Source organism: Engystomops pustulosus, chromosome 8 (genome assembly GCF_040894005.1).
Source record: "Engystomops pustulosus chromosome 8, aEngPut4.maternal, whole genome shotgun sequence".
Classification (NCBI taxonomy): Eukaryota; Metazoa; Chordata; class Amphibia; order Anura; family Leptodactylidae; genus Engystomops; species Engystomops pustulosus.
This window is the reverse complement of record NC_092418.1, coordinates 33,806,966-33,824,034: the sequence shown is the minus strand read 5'-3', so window position 1 is coordinate 33,824,034 and position 17,069 is coordinate 33,806,966. Positions and strand designations below refer to the sequence as shown.

Here is a 17,069-nt window from a genome sequence, read left to right as displayed (position 1 = left end):
CACCCTTATCTGCTTTAGGCAGGGACTTAGCCTGCAGGGACATCGCAGGGTGAGTTCGCTACCACTTACCTAGTCTGACAGCTAGCACCAAGCCTGGTTGTGGTTGGATGGTTTGCTGGACGGGTGCTGACAGCATAAAAACAAATGGTAGGTTTCCTTTAAGGCAAACCTGTCATTAGGAATGTCATTTGCACATGTTCCAATAGCTTATGCTATGCTGATTTTAAAAATGCCTTTGTCAGCATTCTGGATTATTTCAGCAGTTTATATATAAGTTTATTTTACATTACCTGGCTCCCTGCCAGCAGCATCTGCTGAGTCCTCCCCGGGGGTTCCCTGTATGTGCCTGTTATAATCTCCTCTCCTCCACACTCATCCAGCTCCCTCCCCGCTCTACACATCGTGTCACATGCATTGAGCAGGTAGGGGATGGAGCGGGATGGTGGGGAGTAAAGGAAGAATGCATGAGGAGACACAGGCACACACAGGCTGCGGCTGCCCCTCCCCTGGCGTTTACCACTTGCTGCTGGCAGAGAGTTTATAAAATAAACTATTATAATGTATTGAAATTATTCAAAGACATTTTTATAGTCAACATAGCATGGACTGTTGGGACCTGTCACCAGCAAAAAATGACAAACCCTGTGACAAGTTCGCTTTAAGCCTTAAACAGATCTCCAACTACTTGGCGCTTCTGTTCTATCTTGGAGGCCCCCTATAGATGAAAGAAAGATAGTAAAAATAAATAAACTGGTAAAAGTAAATAGGTGTTTTATAGGTAATTATAGGTTTACATGTACTAGCAATGAAAATATTGTATCCTAGTAATCCATGCTTAATTACCATCTACAGATCTTTTTCCTAATAACTGGAGTATGTGCTGGAAGAACGGACCCCAAATATCTCATTTACAGAGATATTGCATCCAAGAGTTTTGGACATGTGTTTGAGGTCAGACTCTCGAAACTAAACAAGGTGCGTACAGTACTACTCATTTTTGGGAAGGAAGGTTAAACTGAAGTTATTGTACATATACTGCACATAATGGGGCACATTTACTTACCCGGTCCTGTCGCGATCCCTGAGGTGCGTTGTCCGACAAGGATGAAGTCCAGCGTGATTCACTAAGATCGTGTCCCCCATTATCATTCATGTGTCGCTTCCCCGCTCAGGTCCGCCTGAGCTTACCTTCTTCTTCCCAGTGTATGTGAGTGCATGTCTTGCGACACAATTTGAATTTTAAATCTCGCGCTTAGTCCGAATCAGTCGGGTTGTCCGATGGCCACGCCCCCCAATTTGTGTAGCATGAAAGTCGGCGGGATTGCGCTAAAATCCGATAGCGTGCGCCAAAAATCCCTGTTAAATGCGGCACAAATCGGAAATAGTGGGGAAACTCGACGCAAATGCAGTGTGTGGGCCCTTAGTAAATGTGCCCCAATGTAAGTTTCATAGTTTCATAGTTTATACCAGTGATGGCAAACCTTTTAGAGACCGAGTGCCCAAACTACAACAAAGACCCGCTTATTTATCGCAAAGTGCCAACACAGAAATTTAATTTGTGATTTATACTCCCTTCTCTGTCACAGTTTTCATTGATACCAGCACCTGGGGACACCAATAAAGCAGCAAATAGTCCCAGGTAGCACTGTCACTTTAATATACCTCTGTGCACAGCAAGTCCTGGGCTGTCTGGGACTGCAGCAATATACCCGGAGTCATCTCTGGTGATGGCCTGAGTGCCCACAGAAAGGGCTCTGAGTGCCACCTCTGGCACCAGTGCCATAGGTTAGCCATCACTGGTTTATACGGTTGAAAAAAGACACTTGTCCATCAAGTTCAACCAAGGAAGGGTAGGGATTGGATGAGGAAGGGATTTAGGGGAAACAATCCTATATAGCATAACAATCAATGTTATTTAGGTGTAAAAAGGCATCTAGACCCTTCTTGAAGCTCTCCGCTGTCCCTGCTGTGGCCACTCCTGAGGCAAGCTATTCCACAGATTGACAGTTCTCATAGTAAAAAAGCCCTGTCGCCTCCGGTAATTAAACCTTGATTTCTCCAAACGGAGACAGTGCCCCCCTCGTCTTTTGATTTGATTTAATCTGGAACAATTTACCACCATATTTTTTGTATGGACCATTCATATATTTATATAAATTAATCATGTCCCCTCTTAGTCGTCTCTTTCCAGACTAAATAAATCTAGTTGTTTTAATCTTTCCTCATAACTAAGACCCTCCATACCCCTTATCAGTTTTGTGGCTCTACGTTGAACCCTCTCCAGCTCCAGGGCATCCTTTTTATGGACCGGTGCCCAGAACTGGACAGCATATTCCAGGTGTGGCCGAACCAGTGCCTTGTATAGTGGTAATATTACATCCCTATCACGAGAGTCCATTCCACTTTTGATACATGACATGATGCTACTAGCTTTAGAGGCAGCTGATTGAGTGATTCTAGTGCATTATGCATACAGTGCAAACAGGGCCGGATTAAGACTGGCATGGGCCTTATGAATACTATAGCCCTTACAAGCCTGGAATCACTTCCTACATATGGTACTGGAATCAGCTTCTTGGGGAATGGAGGATGTGTTCCTTCTGTCTTCTTTCAATCTGCAATTTCAGGACCTTTGTAGACAGGGCCGGATTAAGGTTGGTGGGGGCCCCTGGGCGCAAAATCTGGTGGAGGCCCCCACTGAGTGTGGCATGCATACACGTCCTCCTGCTCACTTTCCACTATCCCAGCTGTGACACAGCTACATACAGCCGCCTCACCCCCAGTAACACAGCTACATACAGCTGGCTAATCCCCAGTAACACAGCTACATACAGCCGCCTCGCCCCCAGTAACACAGCTACATACAGCCGCCTCATCCCCAGTAACACAGCTACATACAGCTGCCTCATCCCCAGTAACACAGCTACATACAGCCGCCTCACCCCCAGTAACACAGCTACATACAGCCGCCTCATCCCCAGTAACACAGCTACATACAGCCGCCTCATCCCCAGTAACACAGCTACATACAGCCGCCTCATCCCTAGTAACACAGCTACATACAGCCGCCTCGCCCCCAGTAACACAGCTACATACAGCCGCCTCACCCCCAGTAACACAGCTACATACAGCCGCCTCGCCCCCAGTAACACAGCTACATACAGCCGCCTCGCCCCCAGTAACCGGCTACATACAGCCGCCTCATCCCCAGTAACACAGCTACATACAGCCGCCTCGCCCCCAGTAACACAGCTACATACAGCCGCCTCGCCCCCAGTAACACAGCTACATACAGCCGCCTCGCCCCCAGTAACACAGCTACATACAGCTGCCTCGCCCCCAGTAACACAGCTACATACAGCCGCCTCGCCCCCAGTAACACAGCTACATACAGCCGCCTCACCCCCAGTAACACAGCTACATACAGCCGCCTCATCCCCAGTAACACAGCTACATACAGCCGCCTCATCCCCAGTAACACAGCTACATACAGCCGCCTCATCCCTAGTAACACAGCTACATACAGCCACCTCGCCCCCAGTAACACAGCTAAATACAGCGGCCTCACCCCCAGTAACACAGCTACATACAGCCGCCTCATCCCCAGTAACACAGCTACATACAGCCGCCTCATCCCTAGTAACACAGCTACATACAGCCGCCTCGCCCCCAGTAACACAGCTACATACAGCCGCCTCGCCCCCAGTAACACAGCTACATACAGCCGCCTCGCTCCCAGTAACCGGCTACATACAGCCACCTCATCCCCAGTAACACAGCTACATACAGCCGCCTCATCCCCAGTAACACAGCTACATACAGCCGCCTCATCCCCAGTAACACGGCTACATACAGCCGCCTCGCCCCCAGTAACACAGCTACATACAGACGCCTCGCCCCCAGTAACACAGCTACATACAGCTGCTTCGTCCCCAGTAACACAGCTACATACATACAGCCGCCTCGTCCCCAGTAACACAGCTACATACAGCTGCCTCGTCCCCAGTAACACAGCTACATACAGCCGCCTCGCCCCCAGTGACACAGCTACATACAGCCGCCTCTCCCCCCAGTAACACAACTACATACAGCCGCCTCGCCCCCAGTAACACAGCTACATACAGCCGTCTCGCCCCCAGTAACACATCTTTATATCTACCTTCACCCCTACCAGATATGCAGTCCCATGTAACATACACCACAGCCCGCACAGCCACACACACACATTCACTGTATAGAGCATATACATACATACCATATACACAGCAAATACAAAAACACACATCATATATATACATATATTTAAAGGTGCACATGTATATGCTGATATAAATTTATGCGCGTATAAATACATTATATGCATCTATGCATATATCCACAGCATATACACAGTAGATGCATATATACACATATATAAACAGTATATACACAGTAGATGCATATATACACATATATACACAGTATATACACAGTAGATGCATATATACACATATATACACAGTATATACACAGTAGATGCATATATACACAGTATATACACAGTAGATGCATATATACACAGTAGATGCATATATATATATATATACATTTATACACAGTAGATGCATATATACACAGTAGATGCATATATTTATACACAGTATATACACAGTAGATGCATATATACACATATATACACAGTATATACACAGTAGATGCATATATACACATATAAACACAGTAGATGCATATATATACATATATACACACACAAATACATATATACACACAAATACATTTTTATATACTTACATTTCCGGTTGACCGTCCGTGGCGGGTGTTCAAGCAGGTGGGGGTCTTGCGGGTGCTTTTTCGGCCGGGGGGGGGCGACGGTCGGACTGTTGCTTGTACGGGCGCGGGGGGTTCACTTGTTTGGCGGGGGAGGAGGTGGCAGGGGGATCGTGTTCAGGTGGGTGGAGTTACTGAGGGTGGGTGCTTTTTCCAGCGGGGGGCTGCGGGAGGTGCTTGTTCGGCCGGGGGGGGGGGCGGTGTTCAGCCGGGTGCTTTTTCCGGAGGGCATGTGCTTTTTCTGGCGGGGGTGGCGGGAGTACTAGCAGGACTGCGGAGCTGCTTGGGTGGCCATGCGGGGTGTGGGCGGGCATGGAGGTGGTCAACTTTGCCGGGGGGCGTGTGGCTCAGCCTTGCAGGGGAATAGGCGGAGGGCGGGTGCGGGGCGGTAAGCTTGACCATGCAAGGGGATGGTTGGGTGGGGAGGCTGTGACCTGTGCCGGGGGGCGGGCAGGTGGCACTGGCAGTCTCCTGTGCCGGGGATGCGGCCGGGCTTCATGTCGGCTCAGGAGGGGAGGCGTGGGGGTGGCATCTAGTGGGGGCCCCCTGGGGGGGCAAGATGGTGGAGGCCCCGGGGCTCGAGCCCCGGGAGCCCCGCCTATAATCCGGCCCTGTTTGTAGAACCTTCAAAGGTTCAGAAATGGCTCTTCTGTATATAGAGCAGGAACACATGTACAAGGATTTCATAGATGGCATATTGTTTACCTATATTCATAATGGATATTACTAGAGATGAGCGAACATACTCGTCCGAGCTTGATGCTCGATCGAGCATTAGCGTACTCGTAACTGCTCGTTGCTCGGACGAGTATTTCGCCCGCTCGAGAAAATGGCAGCTCCCGCCGTTTTGCTTTTTGGCGGCCAGAAACAGAGCCAATCACAAGCCAGGAGACTCTGCACTCCACCCAGCATGACGTGGTACCCTTACACGTAGATAGCAGTGGTTGGCTGGCCAGATCAGGTGACCCTGGGATAGACTAGCCGCTGCCCGCGCTGCTCGGATCATTCTCTGTCTGGATGCCGCTAGGGAGAGAGCTGCTGCTGCTCAGGGAAAGCGTTAGGGTGTTCTATTAGCTTACTGTTAGGCAGGAGTGATTCTAAAAGAACCCAACAGCCCTTCTTAGGGCTACAATAACGTTATAATTTTTTTTTTTTTTATTTGCAGCTAGTACCATATTGTGAGGAATTAGCAGGGGGACTTGCTACCGTTGTGTTTAGCTCTTAGTGACACACATATCCACCTCAAACACCAAAGTGGGAAAATTTATTAGGGGTTTGAGTTGAATTAGGCACAGTCTGCCAGTTTCTTTTTATTTTACGTTTATTTTTTTCATAACTCAGCGTCATCTCATCTGGCATAGTAGTGTGCTGTAATACTTGGCTAGAAAATAGCCATAGGAGAATACAAACGTCTTAATTACGCCTACAGTAGCGTTATATATATTTGATTTCTGGTTGATCTGCTGGTGGCTGTACTTGCTGCAGTGCATCTACTATCAAATTGGGAGCAATTTGGAGTCAGACTTGCGACCACTGTGTTTTAGTGACGCACATATCCATCGCAAAGACCGAAGTGGGAAAATTTATTAGGGCCCGGGGTTGTATTTCAACTAGGCACAGTCTACCATTTCCTTTTTTATTTTACGTTTATTTTTTTCATAACTCAGCGTCATCTCATCTGGCATAGTAGTGTGCTGTAATACTTGGCTAGAAAATAGCCATAGCAATAGGATAGCATCGTTTGGTTTTAAAAACTAAAAAACACAAAAAAAAAACAAAAAAAACAAAAAAAAGTTAAAAAAAAAATACAAGTTATAACTCTCATTTTCAAAATGTTTAACCCGAGGGCTAGGGGTAGAGGACGAGGGCGGGGACGTGGGCGTCCAACTACTGCAGGGGTCAGAGGCCGTGGTCCTGGGCGGGGTGAGACACCACCTGCTTATGAGGGAGCAGGGGAACGCCGCAGAGCTACACTCCCTAGGTTCATGTCTGAAGTTACTGGGAATCGTGGTAGAGCACTGTTGAGGCCAGAACAGTGCGAACAGGTGATGTCGTGGATTGCCGACAATGCTTCGAGCAATTTGTCCACCAGTCAGTCTTCCACGCAGTCCACCCATGTCACCGAAATCGGCACTCCTCCAGCTCCTGCACCTCAGCCTCCTCCCCCCCAGTCTGCCCCCTCCCAGCAAAATTTGCCATTTGAACCGGCATACTCTGAGGAACTGTTTTCTGGACCCTTCCCACAGTCACAAACCACTTGTCCGGTTGCTGATGAGCAATTTTCCGATGCCCAGGTTTTCCACCAGTCGCAGTCTGTGGGTGATGATGACCTTGTTGACGTAGTGGAAGAAGTGTGTAAAGAGGTGTCCGACGATGAGGAGACACGGTTGTCAGACAGTGGGGAAGTTGTTGTCAGGGCAGGAAGTCCGAGGGGGGAGCAGACTGAGGGATCGGAGGATGATGAGGTGACAGACCCAAGCTGGGTTGAGAGGCCGGGTGAACACAGTGCTTCTGAGACGGAGGAGAGTCCTCGACCAGAACAGGTTGGAAGAGGCAGTGGTGGGGCCAGACGGAGAGGCAGGGCCAGAGCTGGTGCATCAGCGCCAAATGTGTCAACTAGTGAAGCTCCCGTGGCGAGGGCTCCCGCGGCGAGGGCTAGATTTTCAGAAGTCTGGAGGTTCTTTAAGGAAACACCGGATGACCGACGGACTGTGGTGTGCCACATTTGCCAAACCAGGATCAGCAGGGGTTCCACCACTACTAGCTTAACTACCACCATTATGCGCAGGCATATGAATGCTAAACACCCCACTCAGTGGCAACAAGCGCGTTCACCTCCGGCCGTGCACACCACTGCTCCTTCCCCTGTGTCAGCTGATAGTCAGCCCCCTGCCCAGGACCCTGCCACAAAAACCCCATCGTCACCTCCACGATCCTCCACAGCATCCACCAGCGTTCAGCTCTCCATACCCCAGACGCTGGAGCGGAAACGCAAATATAGTGCAACCCACCCGCACGCCCAAGCCCTTAATGTGCACATCTCCAGATTGCTAAGCCTGGAGATGCTGCCCTATAGGCTAGTAGAGACCGAGGCCTTTCGCAGCCTCATGGCTGCGGCCGCCCCTCGGTATTCGGTCCCCAGCCGCCACTACTTTTCCCGATGTGCCGTCCCAGCCCTGCACCAGCACGTGTCAGACAACATAATCCGTGCCCTGACCAACGCCGTTTCTGACAAGGTCCACCTGACCACGGACACGTGGACGAGTGCTGCCGGGCAGGGCCACTATATATCTCTGACGGCACATTGGGTTAACTTGGTGGAGGCTGGGACCGAGTGTGACCCTGCGGCTGGTCATATACTGCCGACGCCGAGGATTGCGGGGCCTACCTCGGTCCAGGTGTTTGAGGCCTACTATGCCTCCTCCTCCTCCCACCCCTCCTCCACCTCCTCCTCCGAACGACCATCCGTGGGCATGGCGCCATCAGTCGGTAGCTCTAGGCACAGCAGCAGTGCCATCGCTAAGCGACAGCAGGCGGTGCTCAAACTGCTGAGCCTAGGCGATAAAAGGCACACCGCCCAAGAACTATTACAGGGCATCACGGCGCAGACTGATCTGTGGCTGGCACCGCTGAACCTGAAGCCAGGCATGGTTGTGTGTGACAACGGCCGTAACCTGGTGGCGGCTCTGCAACTCGGCAGACTGACACATGTGCCATGCCTGGCCCATGTGTTAAATCTGATAGTTCAGCGTTTCCTCAAGACATACCCCAATCTGTCTGATTTGCTCACGAAGGTGCGCCGCATTTGTGCGCATTTCAGGAAGTCCAGCACAGATGCTGCCACTCTCAGGGCAGCGCAGCGCCGCCTCCAACTGCCCGCTCAGCGACTGTTGTGCGACGTGCCCACGAGGTGGAATTCAACACTGACCATGTTATCCAGAGTTTACCAGCAGCGCCGAGCGATTGTAGACTGCCAGATGTCAACTTCCACCAGAACTGGTAGTCAGGTCAGTCAGCTTCCTCAAGTCTACAATGAGGAGTGGACATGGATGTCTGATATCTGTCAGGTGCTGAGTAACTTTGAGGAGTCAACACAGATGGTCAGTGGCGATGCCGCCATCATCAGCCTCACCATCCCGCTGCTTGGCCTGTTGAAAAACTCTCTGGTCAGCATGAAGTCGGAAGCTTTGCGCTCCTCACAAGAGACAGGGGAAGAAGATTCCCTTGTTGATAGCCAAAGCACCCTTAGGTCTGTTTCTCAGCGCATATCGGAGGAGGTGGAGGTGGAGGAGGATGAGGAGGAAGAGGAGGAGAATGTTGGCGAGACACAAGAGGGGACCATTGTTGAGTCCTACACTGTTGAGCGTGTATGGGCAGAAGAAGAGGAGTTGGAGGAGGAGGAAATGGACAGTCAGGCCAGTGAGGGGAGTGAATTCTTACGCGTTGGTACTCTGGCGCATATGGCAGATTTCATGCTAGGCTGCCTATCCCGTGACCCTCGCGTTCAAAGAATTTATTCCAGCACCGATTACTGGGTGTTCACTCTCCTGGACCCACGGTACAAGCAAAATCTTTCCACTCTCATCCCTGGAGAGGAAAGGAGTGTGAGAATGCATGAATACCAGCAGGCCCTGGTGCACAAGCTGAAACAGTATTTCCCTTCTGACAGCGCTAGCGGCAGAGTGCGTAGTTCTGCGGGACAAGTAGCGAGGGAGAGTAGGCGAGCAGGCAGCTTGTCCAGCACTGGCAAGGGTACGCTTTACAAGGCTTTTGCCAGCTTTATGTCACCCCAGCAAGACACTGTCACCTGTCCCCAGTCTCGGCAGAGTAGGGCTGATCTTTACAGAAAGATGGTGAGGGAGTACGTAGCTGACCATACCATCGTCCTAAATGATCACACAGCTCCCTACAACTACTGGGTTTCAAAGCTGGACATGTGGCACGAACTGGCGCTCTACGCCTTGGAGGTTCTTGCCTGCCCTGCCGCTAGCGTCTTGTCCGAGCGGGTTTTCAGTGCAGCTGGTGGCATCATCACCGATAAGCGTACACGCCTGTCGACTGACAGCGCTGACAGGCTGACGCTTATTAAGATGAATAAAGCCTGGACTTCTCATAATTTCCAATCTCCACCAGGTGAAGGAAGCTCAACCTGAATAATTTATCCACTCCTCCTCCTCCTCATTTTCCTCCTTCTCCTCCTCTTTGTACAGTAAAGCAGAGGAAACTGGCTATTTTTTGACAGGGCCCACTGGCTCTAGCTATAGTACTTTATGCATTTAATTTTTCTGGAGGGCCACCGACCCGGTCCTCTGTTTGAAACAATTTTTGGGAGTGCCACATACAGGCACTCAATCTATTCAATTTTTCTATAGGGCCACCTACCTGCTCCTCTGGTTTGAAAACTTTTTTGGACTGCCACATACAGGCACTCAATCTATTTCATTTTTCTGGAGGGCCACCTACCTGCTCCTCTGGTTTGAAAACTTTTTTGGACTGCCACATACAGGCACTCAATCTATTCCATTTTTATGGAGGGCCACCTACCTGCTCCTCTGGTTTGAAAACTTTTTTGGACTGCCACATACAGGCACTCAATCTATTCCATTTTTATGGAGGGCCACCTACCTCCTCCTCTGGTTTGAAAACTTTTTTGGACTGCCACATACAGGCACTCAATCTATTTCATTTTTCTGGAGGGCCACCTACCTGCTCCTCTGGTTTGAAAACTTTTTTGGACTGCCACATACAGGCACTCAATCTATTCCATTTTTCTGGAGGGCCACCTACCTGCTCCTCTGGTTTGAAAACTTTTTTGGACTGCCACATACAGGCACTCAACCTATTCCATTTTTCTGGAGGGCCACCTACCTGCTCCTCTGGTATGAAAACTTTTTTGGACTGCCACATACAGGCACTATCCAAATTAAATTGTCTCCATAGCAGCCTCCACACGTTGTCTCCATTGCTACCTCCAAAAGTCGTCCATATAGCTGCCTCCATACATCGTCCCTTTATCAAACGAGGTGTGTCAGGCAGAAATTTGGGTTGTTTTCATGGATTCCCCATCAAAGTTGTTAACTTTGTCGCCACCCAGCTGTGTTATCCACAAAATATACTGGCAAACTTTTATCATTTACCAATATTATTTCAGCGCTTCTTGCGCTTCTGTTTACATTCCCCTCACCCGCCATATCCTAAACTTATAAGAACGCTACTACACTTGATCTTATACAAAAGGTTCTTAGAAGTGCTGTTTGGGGAGTAGCCTAGAGACACGGGCTTGGATTGGCGAAAGCTCGCCTGGCAGCGGAGCGCCAGCTCCATGCCAAGATCCAACTAACATAGTTTTAACTGCAGCACCTTTAATCTACTACTAGTTCACTGCCTCCATACATGGTCCCCTTATCAAACGAGCTGTGTCAGGCAGAATTTTGGGTTGTTTTCATGGCTTCCATGTTAACTTTGTCGCCACCCTGCTGTGTAATCCACAAAATATACTGGCAAACTTTTATCATGTACCGATATTATTTGAGCGCTTCTTGCTCACCTCCTTTGGTTCCTCTCTGCCACCCATTGGTTTGAAGCCTGAGTCCATTTAGGGTATGTCGCCATGCCACTCTCTAGCCTGCCGCTGCTGCCGCTGCCTCTGCATGCCGTCCCCTATAGTGTCAGGGTCAATTATTGGATGTTTTAGATGCTATCTAGCTTCATTCTGTCACTCTGTCATGGCCATGCTGTTGCCCATACTTTTGGCATAATGGTGCGATTAAGCAGCCTCAGAGGCATCCATGCATGCTGCCCCTGCTGTTTCCTGTCCATTTCCGTGGTGTTTCCATCCTTTTCTGAGGTTCCCAGGTGTTTGGCCAAGCTTCCCTGTGCAGAGCCTTGGTCCCCTTGAAAAATGCTTGAGTCTCCCATTGACTTCAATGGGGCTCGTTATTCGAGACGAGCACTCGAGCATCGGGAAAAGTTTGTCTCGAATAACAAGTACCCGAGCCTTTTAGTGCTCGCTCATCTCTAGTCACCACACTTTTGTAAATAATGGATCATATAATAGAGTTGTCTTTCATTGTTACCCTGTCTATTGTGACAATGAGTGATCTTTACAGAACAGGAGGTGCCAAGACTTTTTTTTAAGGGTGCTTAAAAAGATTTATTTTCTGCTTATTTAATATATCTTTTTTTCACAAAATTTGAAGGTTTTCTACTACTTGGACTTTGCTTTATCCAGACCAGTTAACAGCTCAAGCAGACTGCTATCTAGAGACTTTGATTCAGGAGATGATTCTATCAGCTTCTCAGTGGTGGATAACTATACTGCATTGATATTGACCACAGATGGGATGATTCAGTCATTAGAAGTGATTGGCCCTTATAGTAAGTACATGAATGCTTGGTGATCGGATAGTAACTGTATACTAAGACGTGAGCTGTGTCTGTAGATGCTGTAAACTGTCATCCTAAATCCTCTTTACTTCAGCTGAAGGAGAGGCCATCAAAATCAAAGCCCTTAAAAATCCATTTATGGAAAAATTAAAAATGGAAAATAAACACATATTTTTCATTTGTAGATTTGGTAACAAAACCTAAAACAATCATATCTGAGCCCTGGGGCTCTATGTATATTGTTGAGAATCCTCTAATAGGATCTTGGGAGCTTCGCATCAAGGGAAATGGACATCACGCTTTACGTGTAGAAGGATTTAAAGGTACACTCCACCCAATTACTGAAAGACATGATTGACATGTGACTGTATTCTTAATTATTCTTACACTTGTTTTACTTTTTGTCTTTCAGTGAAGAACATATCATGTAAGTAACCAGACTAAATACAAAATATTGGTTGTGTCTTCTATTACTTCACAGTCTAGTCTCACATCATACTGTGTGAGCCCCGTTATAAATGTATAGAAGTGACAGATGCGTGTAAGTGGGGCCCACACTCTGTGTATATATGAAAGATTGGAGAATGTTCTAGAAATATTGGGGGTCATTTACTAAGGGCCCGATTCGCGTTTTCCTGATGTGTTACCCGAATATTTCCGATTTGCGCCGATTTTCCCTTTATTGCCCCGGGTTTTTGGCGATCAGCGATCAGATTGTGGCGCATGGGCGCCGGCATGCGTGCAACGGAAATCGGGGGGGTGAATGAAAACCCGACGGATTCGAAGAAACCGCCGCATTTTTTTAAAAAAAGTGTCGCGGGACACGCGCTTACCTTCTCTCAGCCCGGCTTGGTGAACTCCAGTGCGTTCCGATGCTCTTCAGCGCAGCACCGACACCTGGTGGACGTTGGAGGAACTGCCTTAGTGAATCGCCGGAAGATCCGAATCCACCGCAGAGAACGCGCCGCTGGATCGCGAATGGGCCGAGTAAGTAAATCTGCCCCATTGTGTCCAAGTGCAGAGCATTAGTGTCCACTGCCTGAATGTCAGATCCTCAGACGTCACACGAGAACAGGGAATCAGCCTAGGAGCCATTACTCCATCAACCATTTTCATTGTGACCATATGTGCCAGCTTCAGGTGTATCCCAATAGGATAGTAGGTAGATCACTGCTGGTTTATTCAAGCCATATGAATATAATTCTGCTGACCCAGATAGTGGCTACCAATTTTGTAGTGTTATTTAGAGAAGTGATGACCCAAGCTAGGTAGCTTTACACCCCTGTCAACTAGGCATGGCTGTAATTGGCCAGGTGTGTCTACCAGGTGTCCACCTAGCCAATCACAACCAAGCCTAGTTGCTAGAGGTATGCAGCCCATCAAGCAATCTCCCCCATTGTGTGTGGTGTTGTAATTGCTTAATGCTTTTACTTATAAAGTCATTGAAATATGTAGAAGAACAGAAACTCCATGAACTGGCCTATTGTAGCACTACATTTCACTACATTACTTGCATCTTGTGGACTCTCCGGAGTCAACCATCTTTCCACGATTTCTTAGCATATGCTGTATTTTGGACTGATAAATAGCTTCTTTTTACTAATATTTTCTGATTCTTTCTCGGTCTTGTCCAGCTACAGAACACTGCTCTGAATGTCACTCCAATGCCACATGTGAAGAATATTTGGATATCAAAGAATGTTCATGCAATGAAGGGTTTATCGGTGATGGCTTTGCCTGTTCAGACATTGATGAATGTGCCTATCATTGGTCTAATAACTGTTCTCATATCTGTGTAAACACAATTGGGTCATACATATGTGAGTGCCCAAAAGGATACTACAAAAACACAGATAATAATTGTGTCGATATTGATGAATGTTCAGACCCTACATTTTATCGCTGTCAATCTCGGGCTCATTGCTTGGGTAATGACGGTGATTCTTCTTGTTCATGTAAGTCAGATTGGACTGGAGACATGGTCCATTGTGGAGATGAAGAATGTGCCACAAGTATATGTGACCAAGGTCTAGAATGTGTAAATGAGAAAGGCTCCTTCAGATGTTCCGATCCATGTGACAGCTACACCACCCTTAATGACCCCTGGAGAAGCACCCTCAAGTCACAGGGCAGCAACTGTGATAGCAACAAAAATGGGTGGTACAGATTTACAGGGACTGGGGGGACAAGACTTCCAGAAACTTGCGTACCTGAGAATAAATGTGGCACGGAGGCCTCAATGTGGCTCAATGGTTCACATCCTTTACACAGTGAAGGAATTTTAACGTTTACCACATGCGCTCAGCATGGCGACGACTGCTGCTACTGGTCAAGCGTTGTGCAAGTCAAAGCCTGTCCAGATGGATATCATGTGTACAAGTTCCATGGAACACCCAGGTGTCCTGCAGCTTATTGCACAGGTAACATGCATGTACACTGCATGTCATTGTGATCATTTTATAAATAAGCAATTAAGACTTGTAATCAGGTGATCAAACAGTACAGTGGGGCAAATTTACTTACCCGGTCCATTCGCGATCCAGCGGCGCGTTCTCTGCGCTGGATTCGGGTCCGGACGGGATTTATTAAGGCAGTTCCTCCGCCGTCCACCAGGTGGCTGCTGCGCTGAAGAGCATCGGAATGCACTGGAATACACCGAGCCGGGCTGAGTGAAGGTAAGTGCAATTTTTTTTAAATGCAGCGGTTTTTCCGAATCCGTCGGGCTTTCTATCGGCCACGCCCCCCGATTTCCGTTGCGTGCATGCCGGCGCCGATGCGCCACAATCCGATCGCATGCGCCAAAATCCCGGGGCAATTCAGGGAAAATCGGCGCAAATCGGAAATATTCGGGTAACACGTCGGGAAAACGCGAATCGGGCCCTTAGTAAATTACCCCCAGTATGTCCTATTGATCGTATAGCACAGGGTTAATTTGTATTCTGGAACCACTGAATGAAAAGTAACAAAGATATGAAATAGCTGAACATTTTTAAAAATAGTCTACCACCTTCCCCATGCATAATAATCTGCTGGTGATTATTATGATGTAGAATAATCTACTATGATTTCAAAATTGTTTCCATCCATTACATAGTTTCTGAGAAATCCTCATTATAATCTGTATGCTAATAAGGCAGTTGGTGTCCGCAGCACCCAGAGCTCTGCTCTTTTTGCTTGGACCACTACAATCTTCGTTAGATAAGCAGGAGATTGGTCTTGGGAGGATTATGGCGCAACATTGGAAGAAGAGGACAATCTGATTAAGGTGGGAAACAGTGCTTCAGGTGCTAAGAACCTTGGTGCAATAACTGCCTCATTTGCATAAAGATTAAGCTGGGAATATTTGGGAAATATATAAAGGCATGTAGGAAATCACGGTGCAGTTTTATACAACAGATTACAACGCTCGGTGGAGGTGTTAGACGTCATTTAAAACATCTATTTGCAGAATTTCATTCATTTGAAATGTATTACATTAATTACAAATATAGTTGTCATTATGGATATACCGTACCTAATATTACACCCAAAAATGTAAATCATCCTAAGATTATAGAATACAGAAATTCTGGATAGTTCTCCTCAAATAGGAAAAAACACAGTGCTGTGGCATTATTCTTTTTTTTTTTTTTGAGAATTTTATGCAACCCAAAAAAGAAGTGTTTGTTCATTTAAGGGAAATAAAGGCTTAACAGTGAGGGGTTAAATAACTGAATCTTCCAAGAATCGAATTAATATTCCAATGATATGGTTTCCTAATGAAAAATTAAGACTATCTTTTTCTAACCCATTCATTTATCTTAGATCCAACTGGAAATAACCCATGCATATGTGCAGAGGATGAAGAATGCAAAAAAGTACAAGGGATTGCAGGTTGCTACTGCAATGATGGGCGAGATGTTCAACGTAGGTAAAATATTAATGATGCTTTAACAGCAGGACTAAGTCAGAGAGGATCAAAAACTATGGTTATTGGAAATTAACCTTAACATCTAGGAAAGTGCATTCCAGAAAAATGGTGCAGCTTCAAAAATGTCTTGAAGATGGGAAAGTAAAGTTTGTATTATGGAGGGAAATAAAGTGAAGTGAAATGTAAGCTTTGCAGCTGGATGGTTTGCAGGCAGGAAAGTTTAGTGAGGGAACAACTAATAAAAAGTGAGTTCCAGTTATTTAATCATGAATTCATCATAATAACAATAAGGGACTGATTTTGAAGATTTTATTGAATTTCATATTGCAAAAATGTTTGGATTTTATTAAAGGGGTTATCCATGTTCCTAATTTGCTGATGGGTGATGAGACCCCCACAGATCACAAAAACGAGTGGTCCAATGGGGTCCCACGTACTTCCGTGAGACCCCTTGTTGCTCCGTCAGACTAAAGGAGTAGACGGCCGCACATGACCGTTTTGCTCCATTAATCTCTATGGAGCTGACGGAGATTCCACTAGTTTTCGTGCTCTGTGTGGGTCTCATCCCTTATGTTCGTGGGAAAATCCCCTCAAAAACAAATATTAAGTAACATGCAAGTTTGCTTGTATAACGCTTGTATTGTAAACAATGGGGGTCATTTAGTAAGGGCCCGATTCGCGTTTTCCCAAAGTGTTACCCGAATATATCCGATTTGCGATGATTTCCCCTGAATTGCCCCGGGATTTTTGCGCACGTGATTGGATTGTGGCGCATCGGCGCTGGCATGCACGCAACGGAAATTGGGGGGCGCGGCCGACCGAAAACCCGACGTATTCGAAAAAACCGCCGCATTTAAAACAAAAAAATGTGTCGCAGAGCTTGCACTTACCTTCACTCAGCCCGGCTTGGTGTATTCCAGTGCGTTCTGGGGAACTTCAGCGCAGC

At 47.4% G+C, this 17,069-nt stretch overlaps 1 protein-coding gene across 2 annotated transcripts in view; it reads left to right on the top strand.

Moving 5' to 3' along the window:
* The window catches only part of LOC140075106 (uromodulin-like), a 37,020-nt gene that overhangs the window by 8,361 nt on the left and 11,590 nt on the right, over nucleotides 1-17,069 (top strand). For both annotated transcript variants that reach the window (XM_072120609.1, XM_072120610.1), the window contains exons 6-11: nucleotides 853-975; nucleotides 12,027-12,204; nucleotides 12,399-12,536; nucleotides 12,626-12,640; nucleotides 13,848-14,633; nucleotides 16,018-16,119. In XM_072120609.1, coding sequence (XP_071976710.1) covers nucleotides 853-975; nucleotides 12,027-12,204; nucleotides 12,399-12,536; nucleotides 12,626-12,640; nucleotides 13,848-14,633; nucleotides 16,018-16,119 — 1,342 coding nt within the window. The remainder of the gene's footprint in view (nucleotides 1-852; nucleotides 976-12,026; nucleotides 12,205-12,398; nucleotides 12,537-12,625; nucleotides 12,641-13,847; nucleotides 14,634-16,017; nucleotides 16,120-17,069) is intronic.